Source organism: Amblyomma americanum, chromosome 1, assembly GCF_052857255.1.
Source record: "Amblyomma americanum isolate KBUSLIRL-KWMA chromosome 1, ASM5285725v1, whole genome shotgun sequence".
Taxonomy (NCBI): domain Eukaryota; kingdom Metazoa; phylum Arthropoda; class Arachnida; order Ixodida; family Ixodidae; genus Amblyomma; species Amblyomma americanum.
The window spans coordinates 13,204,927-13,221,474 of record NC_135497.1 but is presented as its reverse complement, the minus strand read 5'-3'; the positions used below and the strand labels follow the sequence as shown (position 1 = coordinate 13,221,474).

Sequence of the window (16,548 nt, the reverse complement as noted above, 5' to 3'; positions counted from 1 at the left end):
CCCCGTTTAGAATGAATTTAAAAACGCGGTCGGGAGTTGGAATTATTTGTCCGGGACGCTGCGGTCAAAGTTCGCAGTTTTGAAAATTGAAACACGGAAATTTTTGCGCATAGCTAGTCACTCTTGCATAAGTAAATATCTTATTCCTACCCATCATCCCTTTGTCAGAACACATATATTAATGAGAAAAACGACCCATTTGATGCAATTAAGTTCACAGTCCTACAGGATGGGTTCCACAACAAAGAGAGCAACGGGAGTCGTACTTTATTTACAAATTTGTAACAATTGCTCACGGCATTAATGAAAGTCCGGGTTTATTGACCTCCATCGCCCCTTTCAGAGCCAGTGCTGACCTTAGGAGTGCCGGCGCGTCAAACCTCGGTCGTTTGCCGCCAGCGGCATCTTTTTCAAGCTTCGCTGCCCGTCCGCTTACACAAAGCTCATAATTCATCCCCCACCCCTGTCTTCCCAGTTCGACGTACCACCTTGTCGAGCGGGGTGCAATTGAAGAACCAAGAACCCTTGATTAAATGCTCCTGCCATTCACCTTTACCCCCCCCCCCACAGGACACTTTCGCGAACTCGTATGTTTTGCCAGCCTTTTTCTTTTTCTTTTTCTTTTGTGTGTGTGTTTCATGCACAGTGCACGTGTGTGTAGTTAAGCTAACTGCGCCGCTGATTCCGCCTTCACTATTCGTACCGAAGACGCTCCTGGAACGTCTCCTGCCCTGTCTGAATTTATTGTTTATTTGTTTGCTCGTTTTGGCCGGCGGCACGGGCAGCACATGCATCTATGATTCTTATCTGCTCCGGGACTCCGCCAAAGTCTGTCATTGTTGCTTTGAGGGCCCGGATGCCCTCCCTCCCCTCGTTATTTCCTTTTTTCCCCCGAGCTGGCCTCCCGCGCAAGCTCGCTGGGCGGCAGGGGACAAAGCGTTTTTCTTTTTCTCTTTATTTCTTTCTCCTTTTTCTAGTATTTTTCTTTTGTGCCCATCAAGGGTTCTTGGTCCTTCAATTGCACCCCGCTCGACAAGGTGGTACGTCGAACTGGGAAGACAGGGGTGGGGGATGAATTATGAGCTTTGTGTAAGCGGACGGGCAGCGAAGCTTGAAAAAGATGCCGCTGGCGGCAAACGACCGAGGTTTGTCGCGCCGGAATTCCTAAGGTCAGCATTGGCTCTGCAAGGGGCGATGGAGATCAATACACCCGGACTTTCATTATTGCCGTGAGGAATTGTTATTAAGTTTGTAAATAAAGTACGACTCGCGTTGCTCGAGATCTCTTTGTTGTGGAACCCACCCTGTAGGACTGTTAACTTAATTGCATCAAATGGGTCGTTTTTCTCATTAATATATGTGTTTTAACAAGGGGAGGTAGGGATAAAATATGCGCGCGGTGGTTATTAAAGCGAATTCGTATAAAGTTAACGGCCTGCCCAATGTACTGCGTACTGCACACACTGCATCCTAGGAGGTATATTACGTTGCAGAAATCCCAATCAGAGTTGTCATTAATTTTCCATTTGAATCCTGAAGCTGTGCTTATTTCACAGCTTGATGTTTGTAATGTGTTTGCAGACCTGGAATCTACTTTTTCCACAAGGTCGACACCCCAAAACCGGCTCTTTATGTGACTGAGTGTATTAGAATGTTTCGAATGTTTTTCGGTCGTCTGTAGACTGCATGAGGGAGAGCAGTGAAATTTTGGCGAGGCGCTAGCTCGCTTTGTTTGAGAATGTTGAAATGTTTTTTTGAAGATTTTGTTTACGTACGTTAGGCGCTGGGTTACTGGTGAAGGGAAGTACGAGATTTGCCTGATGTCTGTTTGCTCGCTGTATCAACGTCACTCCAGTATTTGCTCTCGGTTGGGTTTAGATGTCCTTTGAATGGCATCGTCGGCAATGGCGACGGGTATCGCTGCTTAATGAGGACTTCTTGCATGCGTTTGGAATTTTTTACGAAGTCTTCATCTTGGGAACATATTCCTTTAGATCGATGTGCCTGAGAGTATGGGATGCTTGTTTTAGAGTGACGAGGATGGCAGCTTTGGAAGTGTACGTATTGTTGACGGTCCGTCGGTTTTCTATATACACTGGTGGTGAGTGAGCTTTCGTTTACCAAAATCTCAACATCTAGGAAGTTAATTGTGGTGTGGCGCACGTGTAAGTGAAAGATATGTTGGGGTGGACGAGGTGTGTCAGTCCAAATTAAAATGATGTCATCCAAGTAGCGTTTGTATAGGGTGGGCTTAATGGGACAATCTTTCAAAAATTTAGACTTATTACTATGCATGAAGATGTTGACGTAGGTGTGGGCCATCCTTGTACCCATGGCTGTGCCGTTAATTTGTGAATAGTGTTGATTGATGAATTCGAAGTTGTTTTATTCGAGTACGATTTTCGACAGTATTTATAAAACACGTGGAGCAGGGGAGCATCAAAGCACACTCCAAGGGAATGTTGAAAATCCGCTGCAGCACGAAGAGGCTCATGACTGAAAAAATGCAGATGCAGGAACCATTGGAAGCAAGCTGTTGTCAATGCACAGTGTTTAGAGTAAATGGTACCACAGGCCCACAAAGCGCAGATTTTGTTTAAAAAATCGGCCGTCTTGTTAGCATCAATGCCGCTGTGTCCAGGTATCCAGTGAAAGCGCATTTCTTTAACAAGTAGTGGAATGAAAAATCTTAGAGAATGGCCCAGAAGAGCGTCCTTCGAGCCTTCGAGTGAGTCAGGACAGAAAGGCTGTCAGCAAGTATAATGACATCAGTAACGATGCAAGAGACCTTATCTATAGGGCCAACTGAACCCCTAGAAAATGAACAGCGAATATAGGTGTATAATCAGGGGCCCGAAACGAATAACTGCAATCTAGAGCCAATAGCTGCCTATAGGCGACTTCATGCAAACATTTAAAGCGAAAGCCTTTAATGGCTCTCGTTATCCATCCGTCCGCGAAATCTGTCACACTATGACGTCATCAATGGTATAATAATTGATATAACCCATATAGTCTTAGCAATTAAGAAGTAATTGGTGATTAGAAATTGCGCATTAGTTTGTAATTACACATTAATTTGTGAAGTAAATTAATAGCTCAAAACGAAACGTTAAAAATAAAAATAAATAACAATTTTAAAGAAACAAAAATAAAAAGGAAAAATTAACTTAAGTGACAATGCAGTTTCAGAAGCGAAAAATTAAAAATAATTAAATAAAAATTAGAAGAAGCAGCCACAGTGGGCGCAGAAAGGCTTTCGCCTCGCGCACTTTACATCGCCAAAGTGACCACTGAATTTAAAAAAAAAGTGCCTCTTCGTACAAGCGATTAATCGCCTTTTCCCGGTTCGCCCTGCACCTTCGAGCAACAATTTCATCCTATGAAGTTGTCCGACGCAACGCCAGAAACGAGCTGATCACGAACAACAGTGTTCACGGAATTGTCGAAGTCGCAGTTCTACGCAGGTTCGCGTAACTGAGCAATGTAAACCTGCAGCTGACAGGCTCGCCAGGGTTCTGTAAACATATCTTGAACCGCGGTAGCGTTCCGTCGTGGCTGAGGACAGACGGTTGCAAGTGCTGAGCGCGGTTTGAAACGTATCTTCGCCTTTCGTAACTTCACTTATGGCGAATTCCACTGGTGGATCTGAAGTGAGGCGCTCGAATCGCAAAAGAGCGCCCCAAACCGCCTCGGAGCAGATCCGCCACTGGTCGGCGTATCAACCTTGTGAGCTCCGTTGGAACGGAGTTGCTCCAATCGACCAGCGGAATTCGCGCGGTCGGTCCAGGTCGACCAGTTGAACTCGAATTCGTCGTCGCGGAGCAAGAAAAGCTGCTCCAGCACGACCAGTGGAAATCGCCATTAATTTAGGTCCCTGCTCCTTCATTTTGCGCTCGTGGCAGGAGGCGTTAATTGCGGAACGACGCTGACCTTCGACGCCGCGCGACTGCAAAGGCATGGCTTTGCGCCGGGTTGCAGCAAACTCAGGCCAGACGCCTCTAAGTAGGTAGAAAACAGTGCCTTCCACTGGTTCCATGGTACTGGTGACTGGCCCGGTGTTTCTAGGAATGTACGAGGGGGCGTAAGATCCCGTGCAACTCATAGTAACTGTTTACCTCGTCGACACGTTGTTGTATTGTAGATGCAAGATCGAACGACACACCGGAGCGACCGATGTCATGATGACGCCAAGTTTCCGCCGAACCCCCCCCCCCCCCCTCTACTTTTCTTGCGTCACGTATACGTGGTGTCAAGAGACATGCATGTGACTGAAACTCTGAAGAAGCGAAACTGAAAGTAAGACAACCGAAACTGAAAATAAGAGAAGAGAAACTGAAACTGCCGCACAGTTCATTGCCTGATGGACACATGCAGTGTCACGTATTATTTAACGTCTTCATAAAACCGCTGTTTGTTCTTCTATAGGATTAGCAGCATTAGTATATGTTTGCTATTAATGACACCCAGGTAATGAACATGATTTACCAACTTAAGTAGTGTTGGTTCTGGAGTAACACACGAAAAATTTATAGGCATGCCTTTGTGTATACGCCAGAAATGAAATTGTGAAGCAAGCCTTGAAACTGCCTGTGCATTTCTCATAAAAAAAAGAAAAACATTATCTTGTTTTCAAAGCATGCGTGTCATCTATATCAGATGTGACTAATGTTGAGCTATAACTTTAAATGGCTCATGCTGGCTGCCATCAAAAATCACTTTTTTTTATTCAACAATCCTCATAACTCATTTCTGTCACGAAAGCAACGAAATGCTTCACTTATATCTCATTGCTTTGGTGCAGTCATGGTTCATTATGCAATGTAAAATCTGATTCACGAATATTTTTGTTACTTGTTGCACGATACGTTTGTTCCTGAAATTCAGCACATCCACCAGTATTGCGTTCCCGCGCGGCTTTCTTTTTTTTTAACTGAGTACAGGTGAATAGCCACCGGATTCTTGGCTGATCGCCCAGTGTAGGTATGTGCCATCTTTTGATAGGCTAACAACATCAACAAAATTCGTCTTTCACTTCCAATCATGTGTGCTGCGGTATACTTTTTCTTCGACTTTGTATTGATTCCATCCGTAGTAGGCATGGGAGGCATTGGCCACGCTATCAGCTTCCGCAAGTTAGGTTCACGCAGAATTTGTTAGCTCCGCTTCAAGTTGATCTGATCTCCTTGCAACGAGTTGCTGAAGAAAACGGGTGGACGGGGCAGTGCGGGAAGAAGAGTCGTCGAAGGAAGACATTTGTAATGTTTCTTGAATATAGCCAAAGTTTCTGTTACCGTTATTCAGTTTTTGTCCCCCTGTGATTTATCAGCTATTATTCGAACCCCCAAAGTTTAAAGTTCAAAGTAGTAGCATTACTTTTAAATTCAGAAGAAGCTACTAAACATTACAATTGGGATATATTCGCAGGATCTGGCTTGGAGCTATTCTGTTTGTATCCCTGATTATACTCCTATATTCTTCGTAGATTTTTTGGTTATTTTGGCTCTTCTCTTAATTCCCAGGCATGTAGCTTGAGTTCTCATTCTTGCAGACTGCCTTTCAGTTCTAGTCTCCAAAATTCCGGAAAATCGTTATTGAATTGGTCGCTTAGGTTTTATGTTCCGTGCACAGTGCGTGAGATCCACTTGGTCTGAGTACCTGCCTATTCGGGTGTTTATTTTAACGAGGTGGCTGATTTATTGGCAAGGTCAGCTCTCAGCGCTCCTGTAATCTTTCCTGTCCTTCACCTCATTATGTTGGAAACTTCACGTTTCCAGCGGTTCCAACATATTTCAGCCAGCTTGAGTGATCCGTTGCTCAATACCGTGGATTTTCACCACTTAAATTACCCATGGAATGTCCAGTGGTGTAAATCAAGGCGTTGCGAGGTGTCAGTGACGCTTCTGCGATGCAAAATCCCTCACTTAAATTTATACTTGCGCCGATGCGGGTTCGCTGCGACAAACCTTTGTGTCTCATGTGGGCAAGTTGAAACAATAGGTCATTTTCTCGTCTCTTGCCGGCGGTTCGCAGTTCAAGGAAAGCAGTATTTGGAGGTCCCTCTTTCGAGGTTAGGCCTCCCTCTATCTCTTCCAGTTCTTCTCTCGTTCGGTGCGAGCGCCAAGGAATTCCCGTTAAGCAGTGTTTGTGGCTACCTTCATGATCGCATAAGTGCGACTGATCGGTCACCTTGTTAGCTGCATACAAAATTCTGTTGCATGTCTAAAATGCTTGATTCTATTCTCGGTAATTCATATTTCTTAAATTTTATTGAATTTTCCAATTTTTATTCTGATTCAGTCTTCTACGCCGCCGCCTCACGTCTTTTTTTTCCCCCGTGCAAATATTTCATTGGCAATCTCCACTGTACCTTGGCAAATCCCCCCGCGTGGGTATGTGCCATATATATTTACTGACGTGAAGAAGAAGAGTGTGGGCTACAAACACTGTCTGTACTTGTGCTCTTCCTTTTATTTGTTGTCTGTTTGCATTGTAAGGCATTAATAGGTAGAAAGGCATGCACGTAATGGGCATACCCTGTGCGCATGAATGCGGAAGATGGTCATGGTTGTCCAAGCATTGCCATCAAAGCAACGGGACCTTCAAGAAACAGCTAGGATATGGTTGTGACCCCTCACATGCAGTGATACTCACACAATTTGAAAATGTTGCAAGTTACAGCAGTCCCGTGGTTATATTGCTGCAAAACAATTAAGCTAGCCCATTCCATTCATGCGGAAATATTTTTAGAGGCTGCCAAAAAGGAACATGTCAAAAAGTTACACGTCCTGTTTCATTGTGTTTGAAATGAGGCTTAAGATTAAATTAATGTTACAAATACGCGCTGAAGAAATGAAACGATTAAACTCTCATGTGAAGGAAATACAAAAGGGTATATTTACGAAAACTTATTTACAAGCTAAAATAGCATCGCACACACACTCTCACGGGTTCCTTGTCGTCTGTCACTTGACTGAGTCGCCTCCAAGCGCTGCAGGCTACCGCGCACCTGCAGTGCACCGGAAGCGCACACACACACAAACACACACACTCTCACGCGCACACGTGCATGGGTCCACTTGAAAGGAGACGCCGCACGGCTCTCCGGTTCGTACTTCTGGCAGCGGCGGCATTTCCCGCGGCCCTAACGACCACACCAATAAGCTAACGAAGCGGGCGCCCATCGGTCCGTTCGCAGAACGGAGGGTGCCGCCAAGGACGCACTCCCGCACCGAAAGCACACATGCGGGCACAAAAGAACGCTCGCTGCGCAGAACGACACTCGCAGAGAAACACATGTATATGAGCAATGGCCCCTTCTTACAAATGATGGTGGTAAACGAAATGAACAAGCAACTGCTGTGCAATCCATGCACTGTCATGCAGTACTTACACAATCACAGTCCAGTGACTGCAGAGCGGTCTGCAACCAGTAACTTGCAAAAAAACTATACTATGCAGCGAGCTTGTTTGCACGGTATTTGTTACATTTATCGAACGATCACATGAAATTGGTATGGCTATTTCTACACAGTGCATTTCCTAAAGACTCCTTTCTGCCATACTGTACTTTTTACCCAAAATGCTTCTTACAGAGTCATAAATTGTTACGTACGCGTATAAAGATGTTTGTAGCAGGTGTGTGAGCCTGAACAAAAAAAAACCTTTTATTTTCCTTAATTCTTCAGTATTCCTGATTATGACGACATATGGGCATTTATATGTTAGTACAATTTTTTTCACGCATCACAATTAACTGATGCACCGATGTGTTTGGTACACATTCATCTTCAGACATTTCATGTCTGTTTGGTCAAAAAAATACGAAATAATAGTTGACGGCATTAGTTTTGACTACCATCACACAGCATGCTCTTGAAATTCCTCTAGCTGTTGTACAGAAGTCTGTAATTGGCTTCATTGCATAGCTTCATACTTGAACCATTTAAACTCTGCAAACTGTTCTTTTTACCGCACATGGCATGCGAAGCCGCGTGGGAACGGGCGAGGAGGATTCGGAGGTACAGCTGCAACTTCGCTGGAATCCAAAGACAGCTAGGCACTTGTCACGGTTAATTTCGGAAAGGCGGCTATGCCCCAGTAAAGTTGCGTAAGGTCTTTCCTTGCAGACCTTACTAAGTTCCTTCACTTCGCACCAGAAATGCTCACCGCCCGATTTTCACGGCAATGAATAAGCTTGCAAGGAATGTTATCGGCGGTCGCACGTGCATGACAATCCTTTCGACATGCGTGACGATGCCCACCGAAGGCATTTCAGGCTGTCGAAGGGACTTGTACGCCGGCTATGAGAAGAGCGCGGAACATGCGTCACTGACAGCCCCCTTCCTTTCGCCGTCTTGTCCATCGTGCGTCGCACCGAGCCCGACAAAGAAAAGGCCGTCACCCCCCCCCCCTTCCCCTTCTGAATCGAGGGGCGGGGGGGGGGGCGGAAATTCCGCAAATAGTTTCCCAGAGGCATCTTTTTTTTTCATGGGGTCAAGGAAGGTGGCCCAAACAGTGCGAGGCAACGTTCTCTGTTCATTCTAGAGAAGCAAGCTTACACTGCAAAATTAAACCTTGTCTTTCTCTTCCAAATGCAATTAACTAGGAGTCCTGTCCAAAACCATTTCAGGTTGTTATGTGGGCACCCCCAACCTTTTTTATTTCCGTGTAACTCCAGCACTTCTTCACCTTTGTCATTGTAGCCGCTATTGTTCAAGTACCATGCAACATCTTGTTATTAAAGGACCTTTTTAATTGGAAATGAGAGCATGTGCACAGGGTGGAAAGCGCGTGATCTGCCAGGAAACACTAAAGCGGCCCCGAGAAGGGATCTTTATTAAGGATGCCAGCCATCTTGGGCCTCTCCACTCGGCAACGACGACAAAGCGTGTGCGCTCCCTATGGTTAGGCCCCAGCTGTGGAAGCCATCCTCGGACACGACCATGACCTTCGACATCTGATGTTTTTATTTAAAAACACAGGGACCAAAGTCGTGCTGTATGCAGTGCAATCGCCATGTGGTTCCATAATCATCCATTTAGCCCGGCTCTTTGGACGGATTCAGGAAACGACTGAAAAGAACAAAAGTAACGAGCAAACAAAGGTGCGCTGCATAAAAGTTAGAACGTAAAGAAACGAAGGCACGCTGCGCTAATGCTGTAGCGAGGTCTAACATGGAAAATTTCGCGGCTGGCGTCGATTTCTACAAAGCGCGAGTAGTGCCTACGGAAATAAACAAAGGCGCACTGGAGATGGGTAAGTCTATACAAGCACGAGTTTTTGTCTCTACCAGCGATTTACTAGCTCACACCGCGCGATTTTGATGTCTGGCGTCGATTTCGACAGAGAGGGAATACGGGCACGAAACGGGACGCTCGCGATCTGCCAGGAAACAATGAGGTGGCCCTAAAAAGGGCCGTTTGCAGGAGCACTTCAACCGCGACCTGCAGCGGCGTGGCGGCGCGGTGAGCAGTAGGCCCAGCAGTGGTACGTCTTGTGCCCTTTGGCTCCGCACCGACGACACCGGTGCACGACGTACACCTCTCCTGGTCTTGCCCTTGAAGCCGACGCTATCCCTGGTCCGTAGATCTTGACGAGGGCCGCGACGATAATCTTTGACATCTGGTCGATGCCCCGGTCTGCGGCAAACAAGGACAGCATCGGCTCGCCAGAAGCATCCAGGAAACGATGCTGCAAAAAAAGTTACGTTACAAGCGCCGCAATTTGGCGAGTTCTGCACGAGAAAACTTGCGAAAAACGATGCTGCAAAAAAAGTTACGTTACAAGCGCCGCAATTTGGCGAGTTCTGCACGAGAAAACTTGCGAAAACGTTGTTCAACCCTTACCTCGTGATTGAGAACGTGCACGCCAGACAAGCGCTTCATCGTGGCTGTCAGACGGCGGTTCAGATGGCGACGCCGGCGGTCCTCAAACCGCACCTTATGTGGGTCGTCGTAATGGAGTTGCAAAATTTTGAACACCAGCACGACGTGCTCCTGCAGCAGGAAAACGAGGTCCTGGAATGCGCAAGGCATGTAGGTAAGCGGTACAGCACTTCATGAAGCGAAATTTGAGATAAAATGCGTACCTTTATGTCGCTGGCGATTTCTCGCGGGTCAGCGCCTTTTGGGGGTCATCGCAATGTCGTGGAAGCAAGAACTGTACAGAAATTTCAGCTGGCTGCGCCGACGAGCGCACCACGCAAAAAAAAAAAGCCATACCTGGACAGCTTCCGAAACGCGCGCGCCGCCGCCTACGCTCACGAAGAGAATGCCCGCAGACCACGCACGCCCGGCGGCCGGCCAGCCGGCCCTAGCGATTCCCTAGGCACTCTAGGGACAGGCCGAGAGAGGCGCGGCGAACCCACGTCCGGTTGAGAACGAGGGAGAAGCAGAAAAACGTCACGGAGAAGCGCATCCCATCGACCAATCAGCGTTTCCAGCCCACCTGCACCGAAACGCTTCTCCCTACGTCGGGCTAGGGTGCCTCGATGCCAGCGCCGGGTGGAGACAACTTAAGCGACGCTGCCATATTGAATCACAACTTTCCTCTCCCATGTACCGCAAAATGCTCGACTGGTAGCCCAGTGTAGTTCTCGCTGCAAAAGGCCGTTCAAGTTAAAGCACTTTGAAGCGCGGCGAGAGCATGAACGGCGCCGTTACAAACGCTAGCGCCGCTGATCCCGTATGATTCAATATGGCGGCGCCGCTGAAGTTGTTTCCACTCCGGCGGCGCTGGTATCGAGGCACCCTACGCCCTCACTCTCCCCTGAGCACGCCACACGGCTGATGAATGTCAAGTGCAGCGTTCAGCTGTTCCGCGGCTGGCGGTCAGTCCGAAAGAGGGCTCTGCAATGCGTGCTTCGTGTGACGTTCAGCGCCTACTCGAATATCTTGTCTTCCCTATGCACAGACCGGCTACGGCAGTCGCGCGTTCGGCAGTTCGACTAAGCGCATCTGCCTGCGAAGCGTCCGAGTTATAATAATAATTGGTGTTTGGGGAAAGGAAATGGTGCAGTATCTGTCTCATATATCGTTGGAAGGGATTGGAAGGGAAGGGATAAAGGAGGGAGTGAAAGAAGAAAGGAAGAGGTGCCGTAGTGGAGGGTCCGGAATAATTTCGACCACCTGGGGATCTTTAACGTGCACCCCCAAGCGTCCGAGTTCGGTTCGCTTTCCGTACTTGCGCACGTCTTGCGTCCATGCACGCCGCGCTCTAGTGCCCGGCGCTTGGTCGGGTTAACCCTAATTAGTAGCTGGAGCTCGCTTCTTTAAAATCGTTAATTCAAAGCTAAAAAAAATCTTAAGCACGCTCCTGCTGCAACGAAATTACGAGTAACACACTACCAGAAACAAAACAGGGCTTCACCCAGTTCACAGACCGCGGTCCTGACATGACAATAACTTGTACCCTATTTCTTGAGCACCATCATGCCCGTGCACCAAGGCTCACACGCATGGGCGCGCGGGGCATACGAGAGCGAAGCAGTATCCAGGCGGCAACGGCAAACCACGCGCACTCCCCTTCAGCTCGACGCAAAGCGGAGACGTGCCCCTTCATACTGACCGCCAGCCGCGAAACAGCTGAAAGCCGCACTTGACATTTATCAGCCGTGTGGCGTGCTCAGGGGAGAGTGAGGGCGAAGCTGTGTCGTCGTCACTCTGTGCACCATTGCAGCGAGCGCCCGACGGAGGTAGCAGCGCCGCGGTGCGGCCCCGCAGCTGCTCCTTGCACCGGAGCCATGGGCCGCGTATTTTTTATTGCGGCTGTACCAGCACACAAGAAGTCTGTGTGGGACACATTCATGACCCATTTGTGTGGAATAGCTCTTCATTATCTTCTACTGCCCACATGGAAATCGTCAAACTGGTGACCACGTGCTTAGTGTGTTGTGGCAGGCATGAAGGGTTAACGTGTTTACCTGGAGTAAGATTGCATACAGCTAGTGAAGTCTGATTGCATTTATACATAGTTTATTTAGCAAGGAATTAAAGTGTTAATAGAACTGCTTATCAGAATAATGCACATAAATCATGACTATAGTTTTCAGATGACAGGAAGGATAGGTGTGGGTGACACGCATTGTTGTTCTGTGGCTTTGGATTTCTGTTACTGACCACAATGTCATGGCAGCCTCATTTTGATCAGTGCAAAATGCAAAAGCATGCATATACTAAAAAACTGAAGGTAGCCATAAACAAACGAACTTGTGCCCTTCCCTGCAACATATTTTGTAATGGTTTCTTTTACTGAGTATAAAAATACTCTAATATGAAATTGTTTGTGGCTATCTGTTTGGAACATCTGCATTCAAGTACCTGTAGCTATTATGGAAATAGTTCAATTCGGTACTGATTGGTTTTGCACTGAGCATATTTTACAATGATACGTGAAACTAGACTGCAGTTGGACTTGCAGCTTCAACAGTTTCACATATTTTGGAATGCAATGACTAGCTTGTTCGAAGATTTCAGTGTACAACATTAACTTGCAGGTGATAGTGTGCATCAAATGTGGTGGACCACTCTCACTATGGGATCTCGTACGAACTCGAAAGCCGTGATGCCAGATCCATCTTCGTTCACGTCTCGGCTGGTCTGGTTACCTAGCTGGGTGGCCGTACCAGGCTCCTGAATGATTACATGAGCTGTCTGCAAAGATGTCAAGTGCTGCACGGCATAGTCAAGAGTTCTCTTCGAAGATCAGCACAGCTTGCATTGTGTAACCGAACGCATTCATGCACACTCAGCTGCAGGATCGTGACACCAACGGCGAGTGGTGATAATAGCAGGAGCATCAACATCTACAACAAGGAGGAGGGCACAGCACCATTTGGGTTATACCTGACAGACAGTAAGTGTATGATCAGCTGCGTGTGGGAATCGCACTTACTGCTATGGTTTTCACATGCAGCTTTGCCACAAGCAATCAGTGCACATTTTCTTTTTTTCAAGTTTGACAGCGTATTGCTAAGATGGTCAAGTCTTCTTCATTTTTGTACTCTTCTATAAACACGACCATATTTTTGGCTTTCAATTCATTAGTGGTATGCATGACAACAGAGATTAGTTTCAAGGCGAAAGCCTTTATAGGCTCATGACTTGCCAGCAGGGGTGTGCGCAGAAGAGTGTCACAGTATAGCTATCGATCAAACGTGATTGAGATGTCCACCAATATTTCGAGATATGATCTCTGGGCCCTTCCCTCAAAAACCTTTCCTTTCCTCAAAACACATGCTTTCACATTCCTGCATGTAAGCAGGCAAGTGTCTTCACAGTTAAATAGTAATTAGTTATTTAGCAATACTAGTTCTCAATACCTGCACTTCAGCCCACAGCGCGAGTGTGTGACGTCACTGAGTGGCGCCACCATCGTTCGAGAGGAGCGCTTCCCAGGCAATCTTGCCAGATGCGTCCTGAATGCTGAACTGGAAGGATGCCGCCTAAATGCTCTCCTGTGTCTCCAGCAATCAAGCTTGCACGTGCTAATGCGAAAGTGTTGTGAAGCGAACAGTTGTGTAGTCTTTAATCAACACCTTCACCACACATCAGTGACACAAGCAGCAACACTGCGCTAAAGGCTTTCGCCTCACCGCACTTTAGGTCCACAAAGTGCCCCCCTGAATTTTTCTTGGGTGCTGCAGTTTTTTCGTGAGTCAAGAACTCTTGTAGGTGTTTGCAGCGCACACGAAACACGGACGGACAGAAAAGGGAACGAAACACAGCGCTGATCCCAACTGCATTCTGGAAAGCTACAGAGCCAAATTTGTCGATACTATTTTCAAGGTATGAAAGTAACTCCTTCTGCGGAAGAGAGTAATACAAGTCCTTAATATCTATAGAACATGCTTGCAAGTTCTTGTGATTCTGGCCTTCCAGAAACCCTATGACATCTACCGAGCTTTTAATCTGGAAAGGATCATCAAAAGGGATGGTCTTCAGCTTGTCTTGCAGGAATTGGGAAATTGCTTTCTGCCATGAACCTGTTTCTGACACGATTACTCTGAATGGGCAACCGAGCTTGTGCGTCTTGGCGGAAAACATGAAATGAAGGCTATTGATTTCGGAGCTGTCAATACTTCGGGCTAAACGGGTCAGGTTCAGCCTCTCACACAATGTTTTGGCTGTTTGTTTCAATTTTCGTAAGCGTACCTTAGAATCTTCACGGAACACTCCTCTGATGGCGTCAAGGGCTTTCAGTCCGAACATTTCCCTGGAGCACACAACAAGGCCACCTTCTTTATCCTCCGGAAGAACACGCAGCTGGTTCTCGCATAAGAAGGATGTCATCTGCCGCACAGGTAGATGTTTTCTTGTCGAATCCCGACGAAGAAGCACGTCCACTCCTTCCGAAACGCATCTGCTCCGTTCACTGTCTGGTGCCTTCCTCGCGACCTGATGGACCATGGCAAGCAACTCCGGTGCCGTCTTCCGAGGTTCTACGGCGAACTTGGGGCCCAATGCCAGGACATTCTTCACGTGCTCAGGTAGATGGACATCTCCAATAGTAGTGACGTCCCTTCGAACCGTGCGAGGCTTCTCCGGGGCTGTGTTCCGAAGATACTGCAACGCTTGCTGCCACATGAACTCTGTCGTTTGTGAGGCGATGCGAAGGTATGCCTGGAAATCCCTGTCGGCTTGACGTTCTGGTGTTGTGGTGCGTAGCAACACATACAGGTCATTTTTGTAGATCCTTGCTTGTCTTCGCCACTCGGAGCGAAGTATCTTCATGAGGCGTATCCCATGGCTTGACGAGGGGGCGAACCCTCCTAGAATCGCCTTGACGTCATCCGGGAGCAACTTGTGCCTGAGGCAGAACGAAAGAGATCGTGATTTGCAGATGGCGACGGCAGCGAGACTAACCAAGACAGAAGGATGGGAAAGAGAAGAGACAGAGCCGGATGTACTTGAAATATAGGTCAGAATCGTCTTTTCTTGGGCTAGTTGGTTTTTCATGCTGTAGGTGTTTGCAGCGCACACGAAACACGGACGGACAGAAAAGGGAACGAAACACAGCGCTGATCCCAACTGCATTCTGGAAAGCTACAGAGCCAAATTTGTCGATGCTATTTTCAAGGTATGAAAGTAACTCCTTCTGCGGAAGAGAGTAATACAAGTCCTTGAAATCTATAGAACATGCTTGCAAGTTCTTGTGATTCTGGCCTTCCAGAAACCCTATGACATCTACCGAGCTTTTAATCTGGAAAGGATCATCAAAAGGGATGGTCTTCAGCTTGTCTTGCAGGAATTGGGAAATTGCTTTCTGCCATGAACCTGTTTCTGACACGATTACTCTGAAAGGGCAACCGAGCTTGTGCGTCTTAGCGGAAAACATGAAATGAAGGCTATTGATTTCGGAGCTGTCAATACTTCGGCCTAAACGGGTCAGGTTCAGCCTCTCACACAATGTTTGGCTGTTTGTTTCAATTTTGGTAAGCGTACCTTAGAATCTTCACGGAACACTCCTCTGATGGCGTCAATGGCTTTCAGTCCGAACATTTACCTGGAGCACACAACAACGCCACCTTCTTTATCCTCCGGAAGAACACGCAGCTGGTTCTCGCATAAGAAGGATGTCACCTGCCGCACAGATAGATGTTTTCTTGTCGAATCCCGACGAAGAAGCAAGTCCACTACTTCCGAAACGCATCTGCTCCGTTCACTGTCTGGTGCCTTCCTCGCGACCTGATGGACCATGGCAAGCAACTCCGGTGCCGTCTTCCGAGGTTCTACGGCGAACTTGGGGCCCAATGCCAAGACATTCTTCACGTGCTCAGGTAGATGGACATCTCCAATAGTAGTGACGTCCCATCGAACCGTGCGAGGCTTCTCCGGGGCTGTGTTCCGAAGATACTGCAACGCTTGCTGCCACATGAACTCTGTCGTTTGTGAGGCGATGCGAAGGTATGCCTGGAAATCCCTGTCGGCTTGACGTTCTGGTGTGGTGGTGCGTAGCAACACATACAGGTCATTTTTGTAGATCCTTGCTTGTCTTCGCCACTCGGAGCGAAGTATCTTCATGAGGCGTATCCCATGGCTTGACGAGGGGGCGAACCCTCCTAGAATCGCCTTGACGTCATCCGGGAGGAACTTGTGCCTGAGGCAGAACGAAAGAGATCGTGATTTGCAGATGGCGACGGCAGCGAGACTAACCAAGACAGAAGGATGGGAAAGAGAAGAGACAGAGCCCGATGTACTTGAAATATAGGTCAGAATCGTCTTTTCTTGGGCTAGTTGGTTTTTCATGCTGCAGGTGTTTGCAGCGCACACGAAACACGGACGGACAGAAAAGGGAACGAAACACAGCGCTGATCCCAACTGCATTCTGGAAAGCTACAGAGCCAAATTTGGCGATGCTATTTTCAAGGTATGAAAGTAACTCCTTCTGCGGAAGAGAGTAATACAAGTCCTTAACATCTATAGAACATGCTTGCAAGTTCTTGTGATTCTGGCCTTCCAGAAACCCTATGACATATACCGAGCTTTTAATCTGGAAAGGATCATCAAAAGGGATGGTCTTCAGCTTGTCTTGCAGGAATTGGGAAAT

General features: G+C 47.4%; 1 protein-coding gene across 3 annotated transcripts; it reads right to left on the bottom strand.

Annotated features, from left to right (window-relative positions):
• Positions 1–8,946: 8,946 nt before the first annotated feature.
• Positions 8,947–10,460, bottom strand: LOC144130584 (uncharacterized). 3 transcript variants are annotated; one of them, XM_077664423.1, is made up of 3 exons: positions 10,091–10,460; positions 9,849–10,019; positions 8,947–9,693 (listed from the first exon to the last, which is right to left on the bottom strand). In XM_077664423.1, exons 2-3 carry the CDS (start codon positions 9,885–9,887, stop codon positions 9,436–9,438), a joined length of 297 nt encoding a protein of 98 aa, XP_077520549.1. In that variant the 5' UTR covers positions 9,888–10,019; positions 10,091–10,460; the 3' UTR covers positions 8,947–9,435. The 3 variants fall into 3 exon arrangements, with proteins under 3 accessions (XP_077520549.1, XP_077520550.1, XP_077520548.1); XM_077664424.1 differs by having other exon boundaries at positions 9,849–9,998; XM_077664422.1 differs by having other exon boundaries at positions 9,849–10,460.
• Positions 10,461–16,548: the final 6,088 nt, after the last annotated feature.